Consider the following 26,198-nt stretch of genomic DNA (forward strand, 5'->3'; position numbering starts at 1 on the left):
TTTTTTATTAAAGATTTTAAAATGTTAAGTATCTTTAGTCTCTAGACCATATTTTAAAATTCTTAAAGCAACTAATTTGTAATGCTGCCGAACTAAGTAATTCGAGATAAATATAGTTAATTTCAGATAAGTTTGACTCAATAAAATGCCTAATTGGTTTGCTGTCTAATTATTTGAGGCTACAAACAGATAATTTAAATACTTTGCTTATGTAAAAACCTCTTTTAGTTTTACTTTTATGGTCAATGTTTTAGTGCCTTTGAAAGAGGAATTCAAACACTATGATTAGATTTGGAAATTTTATTTTTGATCATTAAAATGCCATGATGGATACGGTGATGCATTTAATATTTCGTAATGTATTGCGTAGCCTAGTTGACTGAATAGTATTTTATGGCCTATTACAAACGAGAGAAAAAAAAACAGTTATCTAATCTGTGGCTGCAATTCTTTTTAGATGTGCAAGCATGTCTTTATTATCAAGTATTTAAACTCTCATGAAGCATCTTTAATTTTGTTTAATATACAATAGAAAAGGAATTATGGCCTATAACTTATTTCGAGTTTAAAAGTGGTCTTATCATTTAAAACGCTGTTACACACTTAAATGTCGTTCCCGAAAATGGCCTTAAGACTTTCTGTCAAACATATAAATTACCAGCTGTTGCTCGCGACTTCGTCCGCGTGACATTATAAAAAATATAGCCTAGGGGTAAAAGAATTTTAAAATCGGCCCATGAGTTTACATACAAGAATACAAATCTTTCCTGTTTATAACATTAGTATAGAAGTATAGATTAAGTAATTTTTACACTTAATGATGTAACTCTTCAGCATTAGCTGTCTAAGAATCGAAACGTGTCCGTCACACTGCATTTCCGACGCTTAACTATTCAAATAACACCGTTGCATAAAACCTTTTATTATCAAATTAAAGAATGCATTATACAAGAGAAGAAAAACGTCATTACAATGTGTGTGGGGGTCATCGACCCCCTGAAATCACGGGTGTTCAATAGTTATATGATTATGTCCAACAGCTCGATCGTTGTCGCCTGTTGACCCCCGACTCTATCAAGTAGCCTCGTCTATTTATCGTCCACTTCAATTATTTCCTTTTGTTATTGTCCTTGAATTGTCAATTTGTTCGCCACAAAAATGGCTTTACGTAATTGTTGGTTTAACATTGTGATCTCTATTCTGGAGAGATGAATGGGTTTGCAATATTTAATTGAAATGCCATAGATTTATCTATTATTGAATTTTATGTGAACCAATACGATGAATCCTGGTCCTGAATCCAAAACGGCTGGGCTGTTTTCGACCGGATTGTCATTGAAAGGTAGCTGACATAGACGGGCATATTATACTTAACATTGCGTGGACGAAGTCGCGGGTAACAGCTAGTGCTAAATAAAAGTATAGTATGCTATCGGGTCACTGGAAATACATCGAGATCAGAAGTCGTTTCAGCAACATTCCTGAAAACTATTAAAAAAAAAACACAAATGCATCATAAATTCACTACAATTGTTTTATAAATAAAATTAGAAAGGAATTCCAAATATATCTTCGCGTATGACTTTACTAGTGAAAATCTTACGCAAACAGCGACGTCTAAATTACTAAGCAAGTTTACGACGCAAGCTTGCGGTTTAACTTTTACCTAAACCGCGAGAAAAGCCGGCGTACGTCAGTAGCTTTAGGCTGCAGCGTGTGACATGCGGTCTTAGGGCCATTGCACACATCACTCTTCCTACTTCGTATGCCAATTACTTTAGATCAGAGCTTCTCAAACTGTCTTATCTATTATTTTTAATACCTTTCCTTGGACCCCAGCTGTCTACCTGAAACAGTTTGATAATCACTGCGTTAGCTTTTTAGCTGTAATAGGATAACGAGGTTTTTGTGCTATTATAAAACACTTTGCTACTTTTTTGCTGATTATAGAAGAACTGTTATGTCATATTACGTTTTTCTATATTTTCTTATTAAATTATAAGTGTTTTGATGGGGTAATTTATTCCAGTAATAGGGAAAAATCCTATTACAGGCGTAAAAACCATTTATTGAATAATCATTTTGAGATTCTTAAAATATAAAGTACACTCATGTCAATAAAAACGTAAAGGTATCAAAAAAGAAACTGAGCTATTTTTAACTTGCATCAGTTTACAACAAGTCACTCTAGTTGTCATCATTATCTAGGACTTTAATACTATGTAGAATTAATATGTTTGCGAACCGTGTTGCATTTCTAAAATCCAGTAGGTCAGTAAATCGTGTGTATGAGGTCAGAGGTGGGTGCCCTTACTGGAAGTCCGCTAAGCGACGATAATTGGGCCCTAACTTGCACCACTCATCTTACTAATTCGACTACTGTTTGAATAAACAGTTAGAAACTGTAGACGATGTCGCGGCATTTTCCCGTGATCGTATACAATGTGTAATTGCGTATTTATAGTTTAAGTAAAAAGTTACACCTTTTATTAATTGTACACATTAAAACTTTTTAATAAAAAACAAAACCGACTTCCAAACAAAATACACTAAAAACAAAACAAAATGCACTAAAAACAAAACAAAATACACCAAAAACAAAATATTCTCAAAAAAACAGTACACTAAAAAGTAACGAAATAATTCCTTGAAAATAGTAAACCTACCTTATTGTAACTGTTATGTCTATATTGTACAATTATTTTTACTTTGATGTCGGTGTCAGCCAAGGTATCCAGAGATATTTCTACGTAAGGGTTTCCACATTTTTACCATAACAATTGACAATTGAAAGTATAGTAACAATTAAGTAATGAATCTACATTGATTGACACCGACTTCAAAGTAAAAATAATTGTAACAAAAAAAATGGGACCCACCTGCAAGCATTACCTTTCGGATAAAAAAAGAATTATCCAAATCGGTCCACTAGCGGCGGAGTTATTAACTTACGTTAACACACATAAAAAAAAAATAAAAAAAAAAATACCGTCGAATTGAATACCTCCTTCTTTTGGGAAGTCGGTCAAAAATATTGACTAAACTGTATTTAACTAACTTGCTTTTTATAAGTAATTTATTTTAGAACTACATTTTTAATAGAAGCCGTTTTAATCACACGTAAAATTTGAATGTTAGGAGTAAGTCTGCAATAATGTATAGTTATGTGTTGAATATTATTTAAGAGCGAGCGCACACTTGAAACTAAACTATCGCAAAACTGCTTTGATACCTGTGAGCTTTTAGTTGTGCAACTAAACAGTTGTATTAGCTGCTAACTAATTGACAATCGAACAACAGAGATAGTTTAGTCAATGGTGTGCGCCCTCTCTCAATATCCCTTTCTCATTGGTGCCTGATATGCGTCTAAAATGTATAGTTATATTTTTTCTATCGATGCCTTAATTGAATTTGATATCGATTATTTGTTCAAGTGGGTACTAGAATCGTACGTCGTGTTACGACATAAGTGTATACTTCAATTTTAATTAGGACTACGAACAAATCTCACGATAGATCACGACCTTATTCAAGGACAACTTTCTCTTAATGATTTTCATTCATATACAGTGTGTTTAAATCCATTAGTTATTTGCGTATTTCTCGTATTTTTTACAACAATTTTTAAATGTAGAATGTATGTGAAATAGTAGCATGATGTACAAAAGCCAATAAAAACCCCGTGTAACGTATGTATTTTCACAACAGTTATCTATTATCTAATGGAACAAAGTGAAATAGGCCGTGTTGAGGACAATAAAAGTTTATCAGCGGTAAAACAGACTTAGCGGCGAAGTAATGAAATACTATGGCTATTAGACCACCAAGAGTGACGGTGAAAGGAAAGCATGCGTCGATGTATTGCGGGAATTTGGTAACATTAAAAACGACTTCGATTTTGAATATATTATAGAAAAGTGGTATCGATCGTGTATGGTGTTATTTTTAACGCAAGTTAATGATGATAATCAACACAACTGATTTTGTAAATTGATTTTTGACATCAGAATTAAAAGACCGTTTTATAATGTTCACTGACACCTTTACTTTTGAAAAATAAACTAGAATCTATTACGGTGTTTAGTAAATTTTCTAAGATGTCTATGACATATATTTCAGGGTCAAACACAAGAGCATCTAAAGAGGTCGCGCAAGGTTTAGTGACAAGTGGCTACTTGAATGTAACTACTTCCTATTAAGACACCCCTAGTAACTTATCCTTAAGCGCCCAAGTGGTATTAAGTTGTCGGAGAATTAATTAAAAATGCAAACTTTTACAATACTTTTTAATTTACTTGTTAAATTGCAGAAAAAAGGATAATATTCTTATGATCCTTTCATTAAATGATCGTAATATAATATAACCAAAACATTAGATAAACTGTGTATGTTATTAACAACATTTAAGAGACCACATCATTCTATTGTTTGCCTGCATCATAATTAGGATAACAAAACATGATTGCCGACGACGTTTATGCCACCCTAACAATTGAATGACGAATGAGATTTTTACAGTTTCAGTAACCGGAGTTCGATACTCGGCCAATACATAATAATTATCACTTGTGTGGATTGTGCTGCTGTATTATTGTCTTATTACTGTTGCGTTTAGAAGTGGAATAGTGTGTGTGCACTTTAAATGAAGAATTCGTTATGATTAGTATTCGTTTTAGTTATTTATAAAGTTAAGACACTGGCAGTTAATTAATTTAGAAGTTAACGTAATTATAAACATACATGTTTTGGGAGGAATTGTAAGTTTTTCGTTATTTTTTCTAAATATTTGTGAAATAATCGTAATATAACAATTTTATACATATCTCCGAGTTAACGCGTTGTGTGTATGCTAAATTATTTTAACTTGGAACCTTCATAGCAAAGCTTTCTCGTAGTTAGATGAAGTTTATAGTACTCTTAGCACATCATCTATGGTAAGTTTGAAATAATTTTCCGTGCGAATGCGGCTTAAGTGATAATTTCACGGCAGGACCCATCGGTGTTACAAAGCAATCTTCAGCGGAGACTATTTCCTCTTCACGAGGCATGGTTTTACTGACAGTACTGCACTGCCCAGTCGATCCATAGCAACCTACACGGGCACACTCTAGTTCAGTGCGTTAGACCCTTCGCGCATATCGAAAAATTTGTAGGTTAAAAAGTTTTCAGTTGGAGTACAGATTTAAAAAAATATATCAAGATATTTGTGTGAATGTTAATGTAAGTTGTTTATTTTTCTATTATAAACATGTTAAAATGTTGTCTTCATTGATTTTTCTAATAGTTCATTTATTTTATTTTGACTTTTTTTATGAACTTTTGAAAATTTCAACCGCACTTTACAGGCGAGCTAGTTAATATAATTAAGATATCCTACGAATGCTAAAAATTTTAAACTTAATAAAATTACATATCTAATTAAAATTACAAATTAAAAATTGCTTTTATTATAAGTAGGTATTAACAAATAACGATTGTTATAAAATTGTATAATTATACTTCATATTATACCATCATTTCAATTGAAAACTTTCAGCTTAAGTCTACGATTTAAGCAAACGGAAGTATTTCTTGACTTACTATTTAAACTTTAGTGTTCCAAATTGATTATAGAGTTCAGCAGTTAGATAATAAAGGTTGGTAGTAAAATAAATCCAAGCTTTGTTATCGTTTAACACAAACGTGTTTTTTTGTGGCGCGTGCTACATGAAAGAGCATCGCCACGGTTGCATGAGATGACCCAATTCAATCTTTCGTTTTATTTACCTTAGCTATGTTAACGCAATGATATGAACCGGCCTCATTTAGCCTATTTAGTAGCTTTTGATTTACCTTAATCTCTTGCTCTATCAATGAATAAATTAATGATTTAATAGTTAACCCTTAAATGCATATTGTTGCCAAAAATCTACAAACAAAAGTGTAGTTTTTGTTAAAATCAATAATTTTTTAAATTATCTTTCCCTTAATCTGTGAATCTAAACTTATACTGAAATGTTTATTTCATAATAAAATAAAAAAAAAATCATGTATTTTAGAGTTAAAGTAATTTAGAATCAAGAAATTACGTCTAACATTTGATAGCTCATACTAGTCCTGTCTATGTGAAGCTATGGTTTAAGGATGATAATACAAGAGTATGTCACGACCGTGCAAATTAGTTATACGTGATCGCACCCTTGGTACAGGGTCGTGAGTGCGTTGTTTAATAACTATAATTTATTTTAGTAAATTTTGTATATTTTGTATAATATTATTATTGATTATCTTGGTTGACTACATATTAGTTAATAGTTGAAAGGTATACTTTTATTTTCATTTTTTTTCTTTATTTTTACTTTTTCTCTTAACCTTTGCCTTAATTTTTTACTCCAGTTTTACACTTGTCAATAACTCAAAGGTTTAGCTGAAACAAAGTGTACCTGATATTATTATCGCACAACTGTTTGGTCTCGCTTTGTTTCCTATTAGTTTATATGGAAGTACACTACTCGATTTTTACGTGTGCAAGTAAACAGTTGAATTGGCTACGAAACAAACAACTATCGCACAACTGTTGTGCGATAGTTTAGTCAAAGGTGTGCGCCCGCTTTGTCTGTTTTCCTGCAAATCTAAACAGGTCATCGTATCATTTGTTTTTCGTATAATTAATACGCAACATGGCGATAACGTATCCGGAGGTATGGTGTGGCGTAAGACGTTATCAACGCCATCGCCAGAATATTTACCTTTCTTGTTTACGTGAACAGATAATGTATATCATATAAGAATATTTAGTCTTAAACAGAACACTAATCATGACACTACTTGGTTTACTTATCGTTACTTATGATTTAAAGTTAGGTTTTAAACAAATTGATTTAGGAACTTCCTTACTAAAAGCAGCAATAAAATCATCATTGTAGTTTCAAATTGTAATAGACAAGAGCGCACTTTTGTTTTTTTTTTGTTTTTTAACTGTTGTTAAGTGCATGACCACGATCCCACCTGAAGAAAGTGCATGCAGTCGAAAGATGTTTCCTGCTTTTTTATATTAGGTTTGCTTGTAGTTACTACATTACTAGGATTCAAAAATACCAGGCCACCTTTTGATTCACTATTTAATCATAAAATAAACAAAAAACAATCGCCTTTAAGATCTAACATTCATATAAAAATTCTCATTCACGTTCAAGTGAGCTTTCTTCCATCGATGTGAGTCATTGTTCACACGGTACATTGTTTGTTTTCTTATCTTATTACTTCCTCTTTCTCAAGTGTCCGAGCTATTGGGATATTTTTATTAATCCGCCGGGTCTTGTGTTGTAAATAGATATACTTTATACGGTGTTTTATTAACTGATAAACTCTGACCGGAGACACGCATCTGTTGTAGAAAACGAGAAGCGTTTAATCTCTTAATCTTCTCTGCCCACCACATTCTTCCATGGATAAAGAAATATTATCACGTGCTCGTTTCTATCTTTTTAAATGACAATATATCCTATTGCTCTAGGATAATTGACTAGTTCGGTCATTACTTAATCGTATTACGAATAAATGACCCGATGGATAGATGTTTGTTACAGTTTGTAGCCTAAATTGCTGAACGGATCTCGATTAAACTTGGCATAGATGTAGAGCATAGTCTGGAAGAATACATAGGCAACTCACTTTTGTCTTATTTTTTTAATTTTGCAGATAAGTTATAAAACATTTGAGTCATGTAAAATCAGACGTCAAATCGAATTGAAAAATATTGTACATGTTAAGAAATAGGGTATTTTATGTTAGAATTTCAGTAAGGTTTTCACAAATTATTACATTTCAAATTACCCACAATAAAAATTATATAACCAAAAATATAGTTATGTCAGGTGAACTTCGTCTTTTGTTCTAGGTCATAGAAGTCTGCTAAGGGCTGCTCCTAGGATACTCAAGGATTCAACCATACGATGTACTACGAACAAATTTTAGTGGAGTCTATAATTATTTAAAAATTATAAATGTTACATACTGAGTTATTAAGATGGACAAGAGAGAACTAAAGTGCTGGAATGTAAGTTATCAGTGAAATAAAATGGAGCCACGGGGACATTCAACATCGAAAAACAAGTCCTTTTGGTAAGTTTTTTGTTTTAATAAAATAACGATAACTATTATTTTGTAATAATGTCTAATTGTACTAGAATGCACTCTATCATATTAAACTATCGTAACAATGTTGCCTTGTAAAGACATCGGTAAAAATTTATTAGATTAAATTCATTTTCGCGTCTGGTAAAAATGTTTTCTTGATTCGAATTACATTTTATCTAGCTGTTGCTCGCGACTTTGTTCCCGTGAAGATTAAAAAAAAAACATAGCTTTTGTTACTCACAGATAAATTACCTTTCTAACGGTGAAATAAGTTTTAAAATTGGCCCAGTATTTTTTGAGTTATTTCTATACATACAATAATGCAAATCTTTCCTCTTTATAACGTAAGTATAGATTACTTCCGATGTTCTTACAGTATACCGTATTTGCAGAAACTGCGTTTTTAAGGATTGATTTATATTCGAAACGCATTCAGACTGACAGCGAGTAAATATCCATCACTCTAACCTATCGGCCTACACAAGTGTTTATCCATAACAAATATTTTTATACGTGCTCGAAACGGTAAACCTTTTTTCCGACGTCCATTCGAGACTCCTTAGAGAGTAAAAGTAAACATAAATTATACGCTCCATTCACTGCGCACGCGCTTACACAGGATTAAAAAAATAAGGTCAAGTGTCATCGGTCGTAAAGATAGTCCTGGTCGTGTGAACCTCACCTACTAACTGTTTCCGATGATAAATCAAGATGGCGTCACTTTTGAACTTCATGTTATTTTTACCGCCTCGTTCAGTTTGTTTATGGATGCGTTTATGTGTTCTGAAGGAGCAAAGTATTTGGATACTTATGTAAATATGACGTAGTTGTCCACGTGCATAACAGATTCATTTGTATTTAATACTAGCCTGCGACTCCGTCTGCGCGGAATTAAAAAAAGATAAGTAACCTATGTGTTCTTCCAGACTATGTTCTAGATCCATCCAGCCATCAATCCAAACTTCTGCATTTATAATATTAGTATTATGAAGATTAAAAGTATTTACAGATATAATTAGTTTTGTTTTTAGTTAATTCCTATACAATATGTTGATATTGAAGCAATTATCGCATTAAAATATAGTCTATTTATTCAGAAACTCTATGCATTTAACACTAACTTATAAATTGAAATATTTGTTTAAATATTTGAATACGTAATTGTTCAACTGAATCATTGAAGCATAAACAGGGCGACATTTTTTGTGTTTATGGATCGAAAGTGAATTAACATCGGAATAACGGCGATTGGCACTTTATAAGGCACTTAAGACGTTCATTAAGGCGTTTTACAGTCGTTTGATGGTTGTTATGGAGACGCGGGTGCGATGCTTGTATCGCCCGGGTTTGAATCTCTAATGGAGATGTCTGGTTGCGTAAAACTCTGAGAGCAGCGTGGGTGTTGTGACCCTATAGGTCAGCGGTTCTCAAACTATATGGCCTACTGAATGTAAACAAACAATGCCTTTTTAACCAGATTTTTCTTTATAAAGACAAAATTTAAAAATATTTGGTTCTTCATACTTTTTATACTTCTAAACTAATCTATACTGATATTAGAAAGATAAAAGATTTGTATTTTTTTATGAATTGAAATAACTCAGTAACTAGTGAGCCGATTTAAAAAATTCTTACACCATTAAAAAGCTGCATTATCCGCAACATATATTTTATTGACATGCGGACGTAGTCGCGACCAATAGTTAGTAATAAATATTTTGTCACAAGAAAAAGTACGTAAATTTTTATTTATGCATGTAAACATAGTATACAAGGAATCATATGTAATATGTAACATGCGGTGCTCTTTGAATAATTTATATATACACCATGCTGATTAGAGTATAAATATAACTTATTTAACGAAGAAAAAATTCCCACGATGGCAGCCCTATTAAATAAAGAGTATGACGGAATCGTGAAAGCAAAGTAAATAGGTATGTCAGGAAATCTGTGCCATATTCAGTCACCCACGTCGTGTCGAGTAAATCTTGGCAGAGCCACCGTTTGTTTATGACAATTTAAGTTTGCATCACCAGTGTTTATGGTCAGACATCTCTATGGGCTGTGGGAAAGTGATCTATGGAAATTAAAATGAGATATAATTCCACGGTAATTCAAAGAAGGTAGTTTATAAGCGTAAAGTGTAAAATATTTGTTTAAATATTTAAAGTATAAAATCAAATATCACGATATTTTTTGAAGGTATATCAAAATTTACTTTTGGAGTTAACAAATTTTTAACTTTGAGTAAATAAATATTAAAAATAATAGAATGCGATTGATTACTATCGATTGCACTTTTTACATTTAAATTACAAATTCTTTATGTGCTTTAGAAATTAGAAACATATAGAATAGTTTTATAATAATTCTGTTTAGGTAACCTCATTAACCTTAGTCTACAAAGTTTATTTCATACTAAAGTTTGGTTTCAATGTTTATTTCCAGGGCTGCGGTTGCTGTGCAGATGGTCATACTAACAATGGCTACGAACATCGTTGCTGATTCTCTTCAGGTAATCAATTAAAAATTGTATTTTTTCTGAAAACCTAAAAATTATAAAGTTATCTTTGTTTGTTTTATTTAAAAGGTGGAAATGATACGATAACTTAAAATTTATAAGCTTCCACAGAGAAGGTTGTTTTAGAAGGTTACCTCAAGAAGTTATATAGTAATTTAATTTGACATGAATGATTAATTAACACACGCAAAGGCTTCAAACCTCTTAAGATGCTTCTGTAAACACGTTTGCATACATTCATTTATAATATACGTAACTTTTGTAACACTGGCTGTAACTCGCGACTTCGTCGGCAAATTAAAATATAATAAAATCGTAGCCTATGTTACTAAGTGATAACATAGCTTTTTAATGGTAAATTATTTTTGCAATCGGCCCAGTAGTTTTTGAGTTATATCAATAATTTAAAATACAACTCCTTCCTTTTTATAATATTAGTATTAGTATGACATAAAATTTGACAAAATTTTGTTATAAATTTGACTTTTCACTTTTGTTTATTCACCATTTTGTTACAGGGAATTTAGGATATTTTGAAGATACAAATTTTTATTTTTCCTTTTCACATTTCAGGCGTTAGAGCAGTCGCTGGGTAGCGCTTACGCGTGGACATCTTGGAGCAACTGGGGACCATGTTCAAGGACCTGTGGTGGAGGAGTGGCAGTACAAGAACGTGAATGCCTTCCAAGGTATAAAACAAATTAGTACAAATAAAAGCAAATCAAAGTAGCTTAAAACAAGAAACGTTAAGTAGATGAATATGTTTTTTTGCATCTTGTAAACTTCATTTGTTTTGTTTCACATTTTCAATCTATATCTACGGACTATCGAATCATAAGAACGTGCTTACACTAAACTGTCGGACAACTGTTGTGCGATTGTCAAATGTTTCTCAACCAATTCATCTGTTTAGCTGCACAACTAAAATTGAGTAGTGCTCGCACTTCCATATAAGCTCATAGGAATCAAAGCGCGACTAAATAATTGTGCGATAGTTTAATCAAAGTTGTGCGTACACTCTCAGTAAGCCATTTACAATAAATGATACTTTATTGCTAACTTAAAGTTTAAGTTATATAACTAATTTAATATCTAAATATATACTTTACTGTCCTTGGATGATAAAATGATGTAAATGTACTTTTAAATTCAAAATTAAACATTGTAGTTAACAGTTTAAATACATAGTGTAGGTGATATATAGGTCGTGTTGAAAACCATAACTCTCTCTTATTTACGAGCTCGTTCATTCATATTTCATGTCAAATATTACGTGGATTTATGCAACAAAGCTACTGTTGGTTAGTCATCTTGTTTTCTGAGACAATGACGCGGTTTATGGGATTTAAACAAAATATTACATTGTAAACGTTTAATACTAGCGACTTCGTCCGCGTGCAATTAAAAAAATGTAGCCTATGCTACACACAGATAAACTAAATATCGAAGAGTGAAAGAATTTTTAAAATCGGCCCAGTAGTTTTTTCGTAATCGAATACAGACAAAAATCCAAATCTTTTATCTTTATAATATTAGTGTAGATATAAGTACAAAGTGTTAACTTGGCTCAATATCAATGTATAATTCTAATTTATTCGAAACTTATAACTTTTGTATTTACAATCAGAAGGACAAGAGAATTTTGTACCCCTTGAAATCTTACTAATATAATAAATGCGAAAGTTTAGACGGATGGATGGATGTTTGTTAGAGTTTGTAGTCTAAACTGCTGAACGGATCTCGATAAAATTTGGCATGGATGTAGAGGATAGTTTGGTAAAACACATAGGCTATTTTTGTCAATTTTTATAATTCCCCGCGGATGGAGTCGCGGGCGCAAGCTAGTAATTAAATAAAATACTGAACTAGTTCAGAAAAAATACGTGAGATTCTAATTTTAGTGTTTTGTAACATACTAGCTGTTCCCGTGTGATTTAATCGGCATAAAATTATTGTATTGTTTAAATGTGTCAAATTGTCAATTGCAAATGTCAAAATAACATGACATGACAAACCTTGGCAATCTTGCTTGGCAGCAACTTATGGTCTCTTTCCCACATAAGGGTTTTTATCCAAAATATTAACCCCCTAACTTTAATGGCGTAAAAATTTATAGCCTAAAGCGTGACGTAAGTGTAGGGCTTTTTATTAAAAGAAGAATTATTCAAAAATATGCTGTAATTGCTGACATCTTAGGCAACAAAGATGTGTGTGTTTACGCTTTATTATAATAGTATAAATAATATTTTAATGCCACAAAAACTAAAATGTATAACTTAAAATGCAATTTACGAGTAATCTATAATCTAAAAGGATTAAAGAAGTTAGGTTCAAACTGCGTGTAAGAATTTCGAAAAAATCGCTAAGTGCTCGTTAAGGGTCAAGGGTTAAGCACGCCTAACCATAGTCGTGTTCGCTTTTTATAGACTAAATTAAGGTAATGGAAACCCCATAGCGCTGGGCTGTAACAAGCTGTTATTGTGCGACCATTGATTGCACACCGTGATTGACACACATCAGTGTCGGTGTTGCCAGTAATGAGCTCGCGATTACTGTCAATTATATCAAGCGTTCGCGCCACTATTTCGAACTATAGAGTGTTTTTTTATTGATGTTCCGTTGCGGCCAGCATGCATGAGTGTATCTTAATGCAATTTCATTCTTTACTTTTTATACTATAATTCTGAAATTATAGTGTTATGTTCAGGAAATGACTATCTGTTAATTTCATAATCTATGACAGCACAGGCGTCGTCATCTCATATACCAAGCTACGGATAAAGGGGAATGTATCTTTAATATCGTCTTATTCGTATTAATTTGATATTTATTTTACATTTTGAAGTCTACAATAAAGTCTATAAAAAAAAAAAGATCATAAGAGTCTAGGTGCGGTTTGTGGTCATGCGTTAATTTATTTATATAAAAAAGAGTTGAGTTTAGCCTTCATAATCTGTTTTCTCTCTTCGTAGTTGCCCTCGTGTTACACGTCTAATTATAAATATTTTGACTCCCATTCGAAATCCATAAGATTAATCATCAGTTCGATAACCGTCAAAACCGTTAGTCACGCAGGCTGTATTTGTTTACAAATGCGACTTGAGATAATTGTTAAAGCATATCGTTCAGGATTAATACGAACAGATACGGAGTGCTTGGCTTGTTAAGTAGGCAATCAACATTCCGTCACTCTTAATTAGAAAAGGTGGCAACGGTGATCGTGGCCAGAATAAGATTCGATAACACTAAGATAACATTCCTTTATCTATATAGAAAAATAGGCACTCATGATGAACTTTTTAATGACTGATAAGGGTTGCTTAGTTAAGATTATCAAGGAAATTTTAGGTTTGTCCAAGTTTGGTTATCTTCACTTGTTACTTACGTACTCAGAGTCGTTAAGTCCTTAGTATTCAATTACTGCGATCGTTTTAAACTTTTGAAGCAGTTTATAAGCATAATAATTCCTACTTATAGGTAAGTATTAGTAGTAAACTGGAGCACATTGCATATGAATCATAAATGTCAAATATTTCTCGTTCATTCCTATGAAATAAATTATTTAAAGTGCTTTAATATAAATTCCTTCATTAGAGACGTACAAAGTATCCTGCTGGTAAGTTGCGGTGTAACATTCTCGACAAATTAAGTTCGACGTCATTTGTCATAAGTTCTGAACTCCGTTCCATTCGGTCAGTAATAACTGACCGAACGGAATGAAATATTGTTCGGACACTTGCGGTGAATTGTTAGACGCTACATCTTTTTTTTTTTAAGACAGATAACTGATTTTACAGTGAACTATCGTTGTCATCTACTTATAAATACTGGGATAAAATATTGAACGCACAGAGTAATAAAAAACGATACTTTTAAACATAGCTTTTAAAATGGTGACTTTTAAGGTATTGTTAAAATGTAGTTATAGACTTGACTAGAAAACAAAAGAACTGCAGATAGTACACACTAATCTACAGTAAAGTAATCCATTTTATAAGTTTGAAAAAATAGTACAATAAAACTTTAACAATAATAATTAAAAAATTCGTTTTGTACCTATAAAGAAAAATTGCATATCATTCCATCTATTACAAGAAGGAAATAATATTCTGTTATTGTTTTATTTTTACACATTATATGTAGAATAAGTAAAAACTAATTTGGTACCAGGATATAAATCATAGTACGCACAATAATTAATAACAGCTGTTACCACTAACACCAACTTATCTAAGAAATAATAAAATATCAGCACATTTAATTAGATTAGAAAGCCTATAAAGATTGAACACAGAGTAAGAGATAAATGGAAATATCGCATTGCTTATCAAGATTTAATTTTAACCACAACACTTCTGTTTATTAAGAACCATATAGATAGCTAAGATATTGTTGCCTATATCATTTTAGTATCCAAAACATTTTTACTTAAATAAAAAGAAATACTATAGGTGTCTGTATAGCATCGTCATAACATCGAATACGGTGAACAACATGTCTTATTTTCCGTAACGAGCGGCGTTGATATTATGAGGTCCTTTGCCAGCGCCGCATCATGTCTTATTGCTTTTATTATTCTCCTGTAACTTATAACGTAATTACAATTAAGAAGATTTATCGCTAGATATTCTTTACTGAATATTAATCATATAGTATTCTAAATAATAAAAGTAACAGTTTTTTAACTGGTTTTATTTTTGTTAACTGGATTTTATGATTTACTGTGCGACTGAACGCTTTTGGAGTAGCAAAACAAAAGACTTACGTTTCGAATTAAGATATAAATTAAATAGTAACTATTTATATATACATAAGTAGCTGTTGCTCGCGACTTCGTCCACGTGAAATTTAAAAAAGTAATAAAAAATATCACCTATGCTATGTTACTCACTTATACTGTACCTTTTTAATGATGTAAGAATTTTTGGAAAAGGCCCCGTAGTTTTTGACCTATTTCTATACATACAAAATACAAATCTTTCCGCTTTAAAATATTGGTGTAGGTAGATTTAATGAAAAATAATTTGGCCACACTTTTATTAGAGCAGGAACTCTGTCAAGTGACTTTTTTGAGTGATTCATGTTTCAATTGTTCCAGAAAGCGTAAGATCCTTACGAATGGGACTATAGAAGGTTCTGTAAGGATCCAGCGTGCAGACTGCCCTGGCGTTAGCAGACGATACCACGAGTGCAACACTAGTGTAAGACAATCAATTAATTATTAAAAAATCTTCAATATCATTGATCACATCTTCATTGACTATTCACATGTCGAAATCATGTAAAACATATTAAGACATAGGTTATGTTACTCGCTGATAACGTAGCTTTTTAATGGTGAAAGTATTTTTTAAAATCGGCCCCGTACTTTTTGAGTTATTTCAATACATACAAAATTACAACTCTTTTCACTTTGTTATGTTAATTTAAATTTAGACGCCTTTAGAAAACGTGCAAGCAACCTTTTTTTCTTTTCTTAATTTTTAATTACTTTCAACTGAAATCCAAACCAAATATTTGCCACATTCTATACAGGCTCATTACCCGTAATGATTTGTTCAATCGATACGTTCCGTGGAGAAGCGTGTAAGTATAAAAGTGCTATACGCTCGCTTTGTTCCGATTTACGATCTTATGCGTCGTAAATGTTTCCGTCATTACTATTGTTCCGTCTAATACGTTATAGATTCTATACAAGACTGTAAATTTTCAATTATTTTGTTTTCGTAAGAATTTATTAGTTAATTACAACGATCTGCTATCTCGCTTATATTATTTATCACTAGCTTTTGCCCGCGACTCCGTCCGTTTGGAATAAAAAAAAAAACAAAAGCAAGTAACCAATGTATTCTTCCTGACAATCTATATCTATGCTTAATTTCATTGTGATTTAATTTAATTTTTGCACTTACTTAAGTTTACATAGGGACCGACGACATTATAAATTAGTTATATTAATGGATATTTTTATTTAGCCTTGCTCAGTTGGCGAGGAGTCACAAGATATGCGCAGTGAGCAATGCGCAGCTTACGACGGGAGACCTTTCCACGGCCGCTTCTACAGCTGGGTGCCGTACATCGATGGTGAGTGAAAGCCATAATCTGGGACAGTACAGCCGCAGCTATCTTTGCTTGTTGTGTATATATTAGAATATTTTAAGCTTTACTACACTTACCAGAGATTGTTATAATCGTATATCTAGTTAAATAGACACACTACTCGTATTCATACCAAATGTGGAATCGGTAGACTTCGATATGAGTAAAAAATTTCAACACAACATATTCAAAAACGCTGCCACAAAAGGCATTTGCAGAATATCAGCTCTTATTGCTAAACAGTAATAAGCACATAACTGAGCATGCCTTATCCATTCAGCATAGCAAACTTAGTAAAAAATATTTATAACTTTTATGCTTTTATATGTGCATGCATTATTTTGTCAACTATGTAATTAAATGTATAATGTTTGCCTTCTGAATGGATTAAATGGTTACATTATTATTAAGAGCTGTTACCGTTCGTCTTCATCCGCTTGGAATTATAAAAACTTTGTTTTTTTGTTTGTATTTCTCAAATCCTCAATTGCAACGTCAAAATTACCGTTACTTTGCTTCCTTAATGTTGGCAGCTTGTAGTTTATGGTCCCTTTCCCACATGTGGTTTTATTATAATTTATTCACTCTCTAAATTTATTAGCGTGAAAATATAACCCCTAAAGCGAGTCTTAAGTGAGAGGTTTTTTATAAAAGAAAGAATTATTCAAAAATATGCTGCGATTGTTGACATCCTACGCCACGAAGTGTGTTTATGCTTTATTATATTAGTATAGACAAAAAGCATTACTTAAATAGAATTTGGAAAAAACGTAAGTGTATAAAAAGTTTCAATAAATGTGAAGAACTATAAACTAAGCTTATACACCAGTAATGACTTAATTGAGATTAACGAGACCGAATAAAGATGCGTTCCAACATGCAATGTTCGACAACCCGTAGTGGCTTGTTTAGATAAATTGCTTCGCTCCAAAGTACTGGCATTACCTTATTTAGTTGTTGGATAGAGAGATCATTGAAAATCGTCAGTTAAATTAAAATATCGTGATTAATATTGCACGGATAATGTAGTTATTAAGTAAATTATAACATGGTTTTAATTATTTCAGTAATGTAGTTCGTTATTAAGGAAATGCCTGTAAATGATAAATTACAGATATTGCTCTATGAACTTTTGCTATGACATTGTAATAGAAATAAAATATTTACTTATTAAGCTTACATTAGCTTTTGTCTGCGACTCCGTCCGCGTGGAACTAAGGAAAACAATAGAGAGTAGCCGATGTGTTCTCCCAGACTATGCTCTACATCTATGCCAAATTTCATCGAGATCCATTCAGCAATTTAGGCTACAAACTCTAACAAACATCAATCCATCTAAACTTTCGCATTTATAATATTAGTAAGAAGTAGATTATACATCTTATAACTATTTTAGTTAATGTGCTTTATTCTATGTTTTTAAATAACATAAAATGTAATACAAGATTCGAGTTAGTTACATTTGATTTCGATTCGAATTTTCGTTTATCTATAAAGCTGTTAATTTAATAATCAAATTCCCATGACTTTAAAGCCATATGCGTTAATTATAGCTATTAACTGCAGTTCTGCTTGCGTACAATGATTCACTTGTAGCTGTTAAATTCATTCGAGCTATCAGCTATTGACGGCTCTGATTAATTGTTATTAAATTTCGATTATCATAGAGTCGAGTTTGTGAACTCTGAGTTTAAATGTTGAGCTGACGAAACTCGTAGATGTTTTTAATTAGCGCGCTCATTCAAATAAATGAGTGGAAAATATACTTTTTTGAGATTTCACCTAGTACTGTATAGGTTATTTAACGTTTATTTTATAACTATCTTTCGCCCGCGACTCCGACTTAAATTAAAAAAAAAACAAAGGCAAGTAGCCTATGTGTTCTTCCAGACTACCATCTACATCTATGCCAAATTTTATCGAAATCCGTTCAACCGTTTAGGTTACAAACTCTAACAAACTCTAACAAACTTTCGCATTTATAATATTAGTATAATAGTATGATATGGGTAGGGTTAAACGATTTTCGGAACGCCTAATATTAATAAATCCCACGACCATGGATATTCGCAACACCAGAGGATTTATGTAACGGTTATTAACAATTAGCGAGGAAATTACATAACATTATGAAAGAATAACTGTATAAAAATGGTTGCACAGGTCACGAAAGAATTGTGTGTGATTTTATACTGAACTTACGGATAAATCTGGCTTCATTTAAATACATTTAACAAGTTTGTCAAAACATCAATGATATCATAATAATAGATAACGTTATGGGACTTTGAATAAGATATTATGAAAACAGTTTTATTATGTCTAATTGTAAAGGGATGTTTTAGAGAACAATAGTATTTATAAAATAGAATCTTTGACTATTTCATAGCGTGGGTAAAATATTTATAGTATAAAAATTAATGTAAATATTTTAACCACGTTATTACATCGTGAGAAAATTTATCTGTTACTTAAATAATTCATGATTTTAATATTCGCTAACACGCACTTTTGAAACTCTACTTTCTTTTGTTAAAATGTGTCTACATACTCGTAAGCAGTAATAATATTTCCAAAGACTAAAATCGTGTACATTTTGTTATACTAGCTGTTCCCGTGAGGCTTCATCCGCATGAAATTACAAAAACTTTATTTTAATGTTTATATTTGTCAAGTTCTCAATTGCAAATGTCAAAATTACCGTTACCATAATGACCTTGCTCAATGTTGGCAGCTTGTAGTTTATGGTCCCTATCCCACATGAAGGTTTTTTTCAAGTTTAATAGCGTGAAAATATATAGCCAAAAGCATTTTGTAAGTGTAGGGCTTTTTATTAAAGAAAGAGTTATTCAAAAATATGCTGGGATTGCTAACATCCTACGCCACGAAGTAGTGTGTGTATACGCTTTATTATGTTAGTATAGATTTCCACGCATATAAACAGCAAAATACGGAAACATTTCCTTTATTAGTACACGATATTACGAGTGAAGTTAACTTTATAACCATCTATTAAAATGTCCGCGTGAGAGGCCGCGGGCTGGAATGAACGCGTTTAGTAAAATAACAAATTTCCATACGACTAACAAGTTCCGTGCATTACGGGCATTTGATATTATAAATGTTAACGATAACCTCTCATTTGTTGTAGTAAATTGCTTTATCGGTGTTACTGTGATTTATCACAGATATATAATTTTTATGTCGTCTTTCTATCTGGATACAAAACATTTTAGTTGCTTACTATTTGATAGACGGTGGTCTTTGGTTGTATTTTGTTTTCAGTTCTTTATAGAGCTTAAATATTTTTAGGTTATATAAACAAATCTAAATTGTCCTTAATGATTTGACATAGACTAAGTAGAATTAACATGTACATAAGTTTTCTTTAAGCCTTTAAGTTGTCTTGTAGTAGATTTAGTGCCACTCACGACATTTTCCTTAGTTACTCCTTTAGACAATTAACGAATTAATTGCAGCAGCTGTTTGTAAAATACTAATAAAATTATTTGTTGCCAGGCAATGTACCATGCTTGTTGAACTGCCGTCCAGTGGGGCAGCAGTTCTACGCGTCTCTCGGGATAGTAGCAGACGGCACGCCATGCACGAAGCCAGGATACAGAGCTATATGTGTGAAAGGAGTTTGTAAGGTATTATAAATTTAGTATTAGAATATGATATGCATAGTTTAAATAATCCAAGATGAAGTTAGTCACACATGTCTTAGCTACCAAAACTTAGATCTTACTGGTATTATGGTGAAAGTTTAGAGGGATGGGTGGATTTTTGTTAAAGTTAAACGGCTGAACGGATTTCAATGTTTCGTATTGTAAAGTCTTGAAGAATTAATAGGATACTTAATTATTTTTTAATTCGGCAACGATATGGTCGCGGGCAAAAGCTAGTCTACTTACAAAAGCACATCGTATGAATAGTTTAAATGCGACAAAAATTACCAACTGTACGCTAAGTACCAGTTGATATTCAGTTATAAATTAACGCCAATGTAACGATTTTATCTGCATAGTGTATTTATACTATTATAATAAAGCGTAAACACAGATTTCTTTGTTGCGTAAGATGTCAGCAATTACAGCAAATTTTGAATAATTCTTTTTTTAATAAAAAGCCTTACATTTACGTGATGCTTAAGGCTATATATTGTCACTCCATTAAACTTATTGGTTTATATTTTGGATAAAAACCCTAATGTGGAAAAGAGACCATAAGTTGCTGCCAACATCAAGGAAGGTTGTCATCATGTCATTTTGACATTTGTAATTGATAATTTGACACATGTTAACAATGTAATAAAACTTTCATAATTATATGCGGATGAAGTCGCACGGGAACAGCTAGTTTACAATAAATAACTTATGATTAGACCAGTTAGGAGCAGGTCCGTAGTACAGTTTTTAATTTTAGCCTTAGTAATTAAACCTCCAGTTGACTGTAGTTAACCTCGTATATTCATTTATTCAGGCAGTTCCGATTTACGACCGCTTTACTGAGAAACATGTTTGTGTAACGTTGGTTACGCCTGTTGCATAAGCCTATTGTCAACTCAAGGCCAAGTTTGCAGGATACTATATCCGATAGAGTTTATTGTAATTAGACTTATGAAAGTAAATGGACTTAGTTTTGAATAACATTAACATATGTAAGTATAACTTATTGCGCTAATGTTCACAATAAAAGATAACACTTGTAATCAGCATTCCTTTAGTAATAATATCCTGTAATTTAGACAAAAAAAAAACAGGAAGGATTATACTAAAAATTATACTTTGGTATGAACATTTTATTGTGTAACATTGAAGGAATCTGTACTATAATATAATAAAACGTAAACACACACTTCTTCGCGGCGTAAGATGTCAGCAATCACAGTATATTTTTGAATAATTCTTAATAAAAAAGCCCTACACTTACATTACGCTTTAGTTTATATATTTTTACGCTATTAAACTTAGCGGGTAAATAAATTGAAAATAAAACCTTAATGTCAGAAAGAGACCATAAACTACAAGCTGCCAACACCAAGGAAGCGAGATTTCCATGGTTGTCATTTGTGCATTAATGAAGCCGCACGGGAACAGCTAGTTGTATAATAAATATACTATATCACAATTTTTTATTATAATTAAATTGACTAGCCGTACAGAAGTTGGTTTTACTATTAGACCACTTCCAGTAAAGTAGCTGTGACAAAGCTTTGTAGTTTAGATAGATGGATGTTTGTTAGAGTTTGTAGCTTAAACGGACCTCGATGAAATTAGGTATTGATGATAGTCTGGAAGATCTTATAGCCTACGCAATTTTTTTTATTTCCACGCGGAAGGAGTCGCGGCCAAAAGCTAGTTTAATGATAAAGTTGGTTTAATGTTGTAATTCGAATACAAATCGCGATAAACAAAATCTAAACCATAGTCCCAAATTTATATTTTAAATCAATCGGAAGAAATAATTGGTTCACAATTACTTCACAGTCATCGGACTTCGATTTGTAGTAGCAATAAAATAAAATTGTCTATTGACTAAATATGAATCGACATCTCTTGTCCGCACTATAAACTATCCAATCGCTGCAACTGTGTGCCGGCAAGGACACGCACCTCGTAATCGTAAATTATTTAAACTATTGTTAGTTATATGACAATGTTGCCAGCCTATTGTCGTACAATTAGCTCGTACTTGAAACAATATTTTGTATACTACAACTTTTATTATAGCCCTGCACTTTGATCGAACATTACACCAATTAAAAGAACAAAGCAAATTGTATCTCAATCATTCTTCAATTTATATTCTCTGGGATAACTTAATTTGAAATCTCATAACTTGAACATTACGTACAAACAACTTTATTTGAACTTAAAATTGCAAGAATAAACATTCCCAACATTGCAAAAGTTTTACTTTATTTTGCATGATAATTAACAAACACCGAAAACATTATATAAACGATTTTGCTCATGTTATCTCCAGGATAACAACTTATTCAAGATTTTTTTCTATTTTGAGTCACTTAGTATTATATTATCTCAATTTACATTCAAAAAACTAAAGAACCATTATATTTAATCATAATAAATCTTATTATAGTAAACTAGCTGTTGCTCGCGACTTCGCTCGCGGGAAATTAAAAAATAAAGCCTATGTTACAGATAAATTACCTTTCTAACGGTGAAAGAATTTTTAAAATCGGCCCAGTAGTTTTAGAGTTATTTCAATACATACAAAAATACAAAAGTACAAAAATACAAATCTTTCCTCTTTATAATATTAGTATAGATATAAATTAGTTGCACGGACTTAAAGTGGGATAAATGGCACATAAAGTGAATTATTAAGGTATTTTACCTTTAGTAAACAATTTTAGGTGTAACTGTGCCGTTGTTAATTTTAATGACGACAAATTGTAGTTAAATTAAATTCGTCACCAAGCCCATAAAAGGTATGGGAGCTATTAATAGTAGTTACGGTATAACTCAGTACACAGTTTAAATTACTGCTTTATATCGAAACCGTGGCGCCACCTTTGAACTCAATCCTACATTAAACTAATCACTGTAAATAACACATACCAAAATGTTTGATGACATCTCTGTTGAAATATTTATTTGAGAACGCAATTGTAAATTACGCGTAAATGAGAAAGACATTAAAATGCGTCACTTTAGCTAGTTTTTTTTTAATCTATTAGTTAGTTCTTCTATTCTTTTATTAATACTAGCTATAACTTTGAACTTCGCCTGCGTGAAATTAAAAGATATATGTTACTCACTAATAACGTAACTTTGTAATGTTGAAAGAACTGTTGAAATGGGACCAGTAGTTATTGAGTTATTTCAATATATACACTAAAACAAATCTTTTCTGTTTATAATATTATAGATTGAGATCCCAGACCAGGATGACGACACCTATATTCTAAAACTTTACTGATATCTGATTAGATAGTACTCGTTTGTGATGTATCTGAATGGCCATTAGTAGTGTCGTCATCCTGGTCTGGGATCTCAATCTATTAGTTAGTATAGATTAAAAAGAGAATGTGTATTTTCAATTTTGTTTGTATTGAAATAACTCAAATACCACTTGACCGATTTTTAAAATTCTTTCACCATTAACAAGCTGCGTTTGTTATCAGTGAGTAACATAAGCTATGTTTTTATTATTTTTTAAAAATCATGTAGATTTAGTATTAAATAAAATAAGAAGTATTATTGTTTTAAAAATACGATGTACTAATCATCATTTTATACACGGAGACGGTATAAATTAGGAGTCTTATTATCTCAGTAATTAAAACGATAGGATATGAACGGCTTATTGGATCGTTTATTCCGATTATAAATTGTACTAATTGCGGTCGTTGTTGTTATTCAATTTATGGATATAGTACGAGTATCTTTTAGCGGAATTTCATGCATTAATGCATACGTATTCAAATAAATTAGATGTATATGTATATAGAATATTTCAGTGCCTCCGTACTTTTGTTCCATATAAGATTTTTAATACGTATTACTAATTTATTTATGCACTAACTGTCCTCCGCGACATCGTCCACGCAATATTAAGATAAAAAATGAGCTTATAATATGCCAGTCTTTGTCAGCTACCCTTCAGTGAAAGTCCGGTCAAAATCGATCCAGCCGTTTCGGAGATTTTCCGGAACAAACGCGGCTTGCGAACAGACAGGCAGACAAACAAAAATTAAATAAGATTTTCGTTATCAGCAACGTAAATACGTCATCTTCCGGAAATCTGGAATTTTTTTTTTGATATTACAAAGTGACACTCCAATTTTATTATATGTATAGATAGAAGATTTATTTTCCCACAATATTATTCTAAATTGGATCGCGAATAGAGTAAAATAAATCATGTCGATTAATTTGTGTACCTCAATAATTTGAGCGTATTATATGTTGAATGTAATAAATAAATGCCAAGGGGTACCATTAATATGTTGATGATTTATTTGTATTACGGCTAGGTTTCCGTAGTGACAGCTAGTGAGCGGTAGTGGATAGTGGCTAGTGACGCGCGCTGGGCGGTATGCTCATTGCCTATACTGTGATTACGGTGCACTGCCGCGGGCGACGTGATAATGTTTACTAGATGTGGCTTGTTGTCGAACTTTATTTTACTTTATCTTAAAATGGTTTTAATATATTTTTTAACTTATTTATATCATAGAACGAAATTCTGTATATTATGTAGAGTATATTATTTTATGATTAACTACTGTTGAGATATTAAAAGTATTCTGTTTGACAACATCGCAGTAAACATTATTTGTTTAGAGTTATTTAGAATATTGACTTGGTATATCAAGTAATACATGATTTAAATTAATTTAAAAATAATCGAAGTTGTCACTTCTAGTAATCATCGTCAATGTCGAGAAAGGAGGAAATTCCGACATTCTTGACTATTTACCATATAAGAGTTTATCTGAAGATTACAGACAGGATTGGCCGTGATTAGAATGTCTTAATGTGTCTAGATAGCGTCACTTAGAAACTGAATTAAAATTACCTTTACTTACAATATTGCAAGTCACTTGTTCAAGTAAATGTCGCTATTTCCAAACTATCATTTAAAAAATATCCCACTTTAATTACTTATGCTTCATTTCTGAAGTTACCATACATTTATTACCTATTGGTTCGTAAGTCTTAGGTTAAACTAAATTTCAAAGGAGTAAAACTCAAGTTATGAAGTTTTTTTTATAATAACATGGTGGCAAACGAGCAAGCGGCCACTTGAATCCACCGAAATGGAAAACGACCGATGCCCATAGACATCCGCAATTGCAGAGGCGTTGTCTACCCTTAATTGACGGAGGAGGAGACACACATAAAGAGGATATTTCCCCTCCCTATGCGTCTCCTACGTCGTCAAATCCACTTTTCCTTCCTTTCCTTTCTTCTCAAGTAAAGGGTGAAAAAGGAAAGGGACTAAAATTAGGCCGGAATTAGTTCGGAAACGCATTTCATGCAATAATCGAATCAAAAACATTAACGAATGGTTAACTGGCCTTTAGAGTAATAGTATTGAGTTTAATTAATTTTGCCATCTGTTGATTTTGTTCAACAATTTGTTACGCTACTTCGCAAGTTCTATATATCCTTACGTGAGGACTACATAAGATGTAATACAAATAATAATCGTAAATTTATATTTAGATATCGTTGGCGCGTCCTACACCTTGTTACACGCTATGTTATATCATGATAATAAAAATGAAATTTATTATCTGTGAAATACATGCTTACAGTAAAACAAAGACGGTTTCCTGAAAACTCGCCGCTGAAATATACGCTATAAAAGATGTCACTTTACTGGTTTTAAAATATCTTGACACTTTTCTATTAAAATATTTAAAAATCAACGAGTGGATTTTCTGTAAAATGTTTGTTATCCTAAATTTAGTCTGTCTACA

The 26,198-nt window shown here is 31.9% G+C and overlaps 1 protein-coding gene across 1 annotated transcript in view; it reads left to right on the forward strand.

The window, feature by feature from the left end:
* Positions 1-5,097: 5,097 nt before the first annotated feature.
* The window catches only part of LOC106102211 (papilin-like), a 44,780-nt gene continuing 23,679 nt past the window's right edge, over positions 5,098-26,198 (forward strand). Inside the window, exons 1-7 of the mRNA XM_013281630.1 lie at positions 5,098-5,220; positions 7,880-8,103; positions 10,570-10,636; positions 11,216-11,331; positions 15,741-15,843; positions 16,618-16,726; positions 20,261-20,391. Of these exons, the coding sequence (XP_013137084.1) occupies positions 8,060-8,103; positions 10,570-10,636; positions 11,216-11,331; positions 15,741-15,843; positions 16,618-16,726; positions 20,261-20,391 (570 nt within the window). The 5' untranslated portion in view covers positions 5,098-5,220; positions 7,880-8,059. The remainder of the gene's footprint in view (positions 5,221-7,879; positions 8,104-10,569; positions 10,637-11,215; positions 11,332-15,740; positions 15,844-16,617; positions 16,727-20,260; positions 20,392-26,198) is intronic.

This window comes from Papilio polytes, unplaced genomic scaffold (genome assembly GCF_000836215.1).
Source record: "Papilio polytes unplaced genomic scaffold, Ppol_1.0 DF823923.1, whole genome shotgun sequence".
NCBI lineage: Eukaryota > Metazoa > Arthropoda > Insecta > Lepidoptera > Papilionidae > Papilio > Papilio polytes.